The sequence below is a fragment of the Vidua macroura genome, chromosome 2 (assembly GCF_024509145.1).
Source record: "Vidua macroura isolate BioBank_ID:100142 chromosome 2, ASM2450914v1, whole genome shotgun sequence".
Taxonomy (NCBI): Eukaryota; Metazoa; Chordata; class Aves; order Passeriformes; family Viduidae; genus Vidua; species Vidua macroura.
The window spans coordinates 7,171,111-7,175,246 of NC_071572.1; the positions used below are offsets into that span (position 1 = coordinate 7,171,111).

The 4,136-nt window shown below is 50.4% G+C and overlaps 1 protein-coding gene across 1 annotated transcript; it reads right to left on the reverse strand.

Moving 5' to 3' along the window:
- Window positions 1-1,111: 1,111 nt before the first annotated feature.
- Window positions 1,112-3,285, reverse strand: LOC128804230 (uncharacterized). Its single transcript, XM_053971823.1, has 3 exons — window positions 2,848-3,285; window positions 1,532-1,936; window positions 1,112-1,360 (listed from the first exon to the last, which is right to left on the reverse strand). The coding sequence occupies exons 1-3, from the start codon at window positions 2,986-2,988 to the stop codon at window positions 1,265-1,267; spliced, it is 642 nt and encodes a 213-aa protein (XP_053827798.1). The 5' UTR covers window positions 2,989-3,285; the 3' UTR covers window positions 1,112-1,264.
- Window positions 3,286-4,136: the final 851 nt, after the last annotated feature.

Below are 4,136 nucleotides of genomic sequence, written 5' to 3' on the forward strand. Positions count from 1 at the left end.
AAGGATGCCAAGTAAAATCTAGTGTACTCTTGAAAGGATAGCATTCAGTCTTCATGCTGAATTTTCTGATGCTGGGACATTCAAATTAGATTTTTCAAGCTATTTTATCTTTATTTGACATGTAATATATAATATAGATGTGCAAAATAGCACAGTGTTAGTTATCTTGTCACAAGGATTGACAAGATCACAAAGCATATTAGCTAAGTGGTGTTTATCTCTCCACCTTTACTCATTGGGAAAAGACTGGTAGGGTGGAAGCCACACTTAATGCTGGGTTTGGAGACCATGAATCAAGAAAAATTATTTACCTAATGTGGCCTCTGGCTTAGTGAATAAAGAGAGTAAAAGAGCAACAGATTGATGCAATACACCCCCTATCCTTACATCAAACACATTGAATTTAGACAGACTGTTTAAAAAAGGGCTTGTAGTGCAAAACAAATATTCAAAGTCAGTACTGGATGTGTAAAATGAGGACCTGCAAGGTGACTGGACAGAATTTTTCAAGGGAAGTTGGAAAGGTGCTCTTAGTAGTTACATTTGAACAATAAAAAAGTGCCTGAATATTTTTAAAGCCTTACAGTTTTTAGGCTTTGGTGGCCCATATGGTCTTCAGCCCCAAAACACTACTGCCTATTTTGATATAAAGGTCTGTACCCATCCCTCCAGCTGAAGTATAAATGGGGTGCTGGGTATGCAATTCAGCTCTTTTGTCAGTATACAGAAAACAAAATATTTTTCTGAAAGAACCATGTGAGAGGTAGGAAATGGAAACTACCTGTCACAGAACACAGTGCAGAGCAACCCCCTGCACCTCTGTAGGCACTGTTCAGAGCTGGACCGAGGAGGAGAAGGAGGACATTCAGGAGTCTCTGGTATTCAAAACTGGACAGTGAGAAGAAATCCAGTCCTGTCAGCCTGAATTTGATGCCAGGAAAGGTCATGGAACAGCTCAAGATCCATCATGTGGCTCACACAGGACAGCCAGGGCATCAGGCTCAGCCAGGATGGGTTTGTGGAAGACATGTCCTGCCTGACCAACCTATCTTCCTTATGACAAGTGACCCACTTTTTAGTGCAGGAGACAAGGAGCATCATTCCCCAGCACTCTCTTGCTCAAACAGTATTTATTAAAACAAATAAACCATTTTATGAACATATTTACAAAGGGTTCCACACTTCCTGGCAGGGGGAGCATCACAACTGGGACTGTTTGCAGGGGCTGCACAGGAAGCAGGGATCTGAGCTCTTGTTTGCCTCCTCAGCCGGGAGGGGAGGTAGCACAGCACATTTCCTGGTCGCTGCTCCCCACGGTCACAGGGGTGTCTCGCCAGAATATCCTCCACAGTGCCCATCTCTATTGGAAAAAGTGAACAATGAGTGCTCTCAGGGGCAGGAGCAGCAGGGGGTCAATCATGTCCTTGCAGGCATTCAGGTATTTGTAGGCACTGCCAGCTCTCATGGCTGGATGCAGCCCTCAGAAAGTTGTTCTTGGGAAGGGCTTGGCAAATGCGCCACTGATCCCTACCTTATCTGGGGGCTTCTCTGGAGTGTCGTAAGAGTCAGGATTATCCTCACAGACCTTCTCCTCCTCCTTCATCTGCTCCTGGGCACTGGTGGAGGTTTCCTGCTGGCTGCTATCATCATAGTCAGAGCTGCTCTGCCTTGGCAGCCAGTAGATCCCAAAGAGCACGAGGAGGATTTCAGCACCAACCCAGAACCACCACTCCTGGCAAGCCAGGACGAGCAGTCTTCCTGGGGTGGGTCCACGCTGCTTTTCCATCACCAGCAGCTGAGCCATCTCCATAATGCGCTCCTTCTCGTGCTTCTTCAGGAGCTCTTCCATGACCTTCACTGATGGATTATCCACCCTCACTGCATATTGGAGGATGCCCAGCAGCACCAGGATTCTGGTAATCCTTCCAGCTCTGGCCTGGAGGAGGGAGAAAGCAGCTCAGCAGGGCTGGGTGATGGGGAGATGGTGGCTGGGGCAGCTGAGGCAGGAAATGTAGGGCCCAAGGATGGGGGCAGCCACCCCCACAGCCCTGAGGGCACTTGCCTCAAGAGTGGAACCTGCCCTGCCCAAGACACTCCCTGCAATCCCTGCACCCTCTCCCCAACCTTAGAAGTTCTCTGGGTGCTGGTGCTTCTTGTCTGTCCCTCATCCTTCCCCCAGCCTGCCACACTCACTGCTGCCTCAAGCCACACTGCAGCGGTGACACTGCCACACTGCCCCAGAGTATCTGTACCTGTCCCCTCTCATGGCAGAGACATTAGAGTCCCACAGTAACACTCTGCCCAGCCAGGCTGGGCTTTGGAAAAAAAACAGACAGAATTCAGATGGAACAAGAGTTTATGACCTTTGGAAGAAGGGTCAGCCTTTCAGAAGCACTGCACAGCTGTTGTGGGGTCATGCAGGGAGAAAATCAGAAGGGCCAAACCCCATCTAGAACTGAATGTGGTTATATATTAACTGCCATATAAGAGAATAAAAGATGTTTCTATAAATTCATTAGCAACAAAAGGAGGTCTAAGGAGAATCTCCATTCTTTACTGGATGGAGGTAAAATATAGTTAGATAGAATGAGGAAGAGACTGAGATATTTAATGCCTTCTTTGCCTCAATCTTTAAAGTAAGGCCAGTTGTTCTCCATGTACCCAGGCCCCTGAACTGGAAAACAGAGATGAGGAGCAGGCAGGAAACAGCACCTGGGCAGAGGCACCCAAGCAGGATGCAGGCACAGTTAAACTCAGCCCATGCTAGAGGATCACTGCTCTGTTCACAGATTAACCAGAGTTATTCCCAGCTGCCCAGTCACTTGAGTGATTTACAGTCTTTCTCACCAGCCAAGTCATCTCCTGGTTGCACTGTTCCTCATGTTGTGTCAGAACCTTTTCCATGACCTTCACTGCCTGGGCATCTGCCCTCAGCCCGTACTGGAGGATGGCCAGCACCAGCAGGATTTTGGTGATCTTTCCAGCCATGGCCAGGAGGAGCAGGAGGGAGAGAAGGGGCTCAGTGGGGTGGGGTAGCAGGGAGAGGGTGGCTGGGGCAGCGGGGCCAGGAAGCGCAGGGCCCAGGGACAGGGCACTCGCCCCAGAGGCAGCACCGTCCCTGCCCGAGGGGCTCTGCAGAGCCCCTGCAGCCTCTCCCCAGCCCTGGGCGCTCCCCGGGTGCTGGTGCTCCTGGCCTGGCCCTCGCTCAGCCCAGCCTTGCCCCTGCCTGCCGCCCTCACCGCTGCCTCGAGCTGCGCTGCGGCGCCGGGCCTGCAACGTGCGGTGTCTGGGGACGCGTCCCCCCTGATGTCACAGACACCAGGGCTCCATGGCCACACCCTGCCCAGCCAGCGGGGCCTTGGATGGAGCTCAGGTGGAACTCTCATGGAACCCTATCATGAAACCAGAGTGTTTAGGACCTTTGGAAGAAGGGGCAGGAGGCCTACACAGCTTTCAAGGGGTTATGCAGGGAGAAAATCAGAAAGGCCAAAGCCTGACTAGAAGTTAATTTGCCCAGTGCTGTAAAAGACAATTAAAAATGTTTTCATAATTACATTAGCAATGAAAGGAGGGTTCAGGACAGTCTCCAGCCTTTACTGGATTGCAGGGCGGTAACACAGTGACAAAGGAGAGGAAGACACTGAGGTGCTTAAGGTAAGGCCTGTTTGACAGACATGACCTCCTCCCATGACAAGATGACCCACTTAGTACATGAGGGAGAGGCTCTGGCTCTCGTTTCCCAGGAGTTTAGTAAAACCTTTGATGCTATTTCCCACAGCATTTTCCTGGAGAAAGTGGCTGCTCATGGATACAGCACTGGCTGTGGGGCAGGGCCCAGAGATGGGGAGTGGAGTTACATCCAGGTGGCAGCCAGTCATGGGTGGGCTTCCCCAGGTCTCAATACTGGGGCCTGTTCTGTTTGATATCTGTTTGATATCTGTTATCTGGAAAAGGGGGTCAGGGTCATCTGTCAGTTTGCAGATGACACCAATCTGGCAGGAATGTTGGTCTGCTTCAGGAAGGTTCTGCAGGTGGATCTGGACAGGCTGAATTGATGGGTTAAGGCCAAAGGTATGAGATTAGTAAGACCAAGTGCCAGGTCCTACATTTGGGTCACAGCAACTTTAGGCAAAGCA

Coding starts and splice junctions, on each gene's coding strand:
- LOC128804230 (XM_053971823.1), bottom strand. CDS start 2,988: ATGGCTGGAAAGATCACCAAAATCCTGCTGGTGCTGGCCATCCTCCAG. Junction 1,937..2,847: donor ACCAGGAGATGACTTGGCTG/GTGAGAAAGACT, acceptor TCCCTCCTCCAG/GCCAGAGCTGGAAGGATTAC. Junction 1,361..1,531: donor CAGAGAAGCCCCCAGATAAG/GTAGGGATCAGT, acceptor TTTTTCCAATAG/AGATGGGCACTGTGGAGGAT.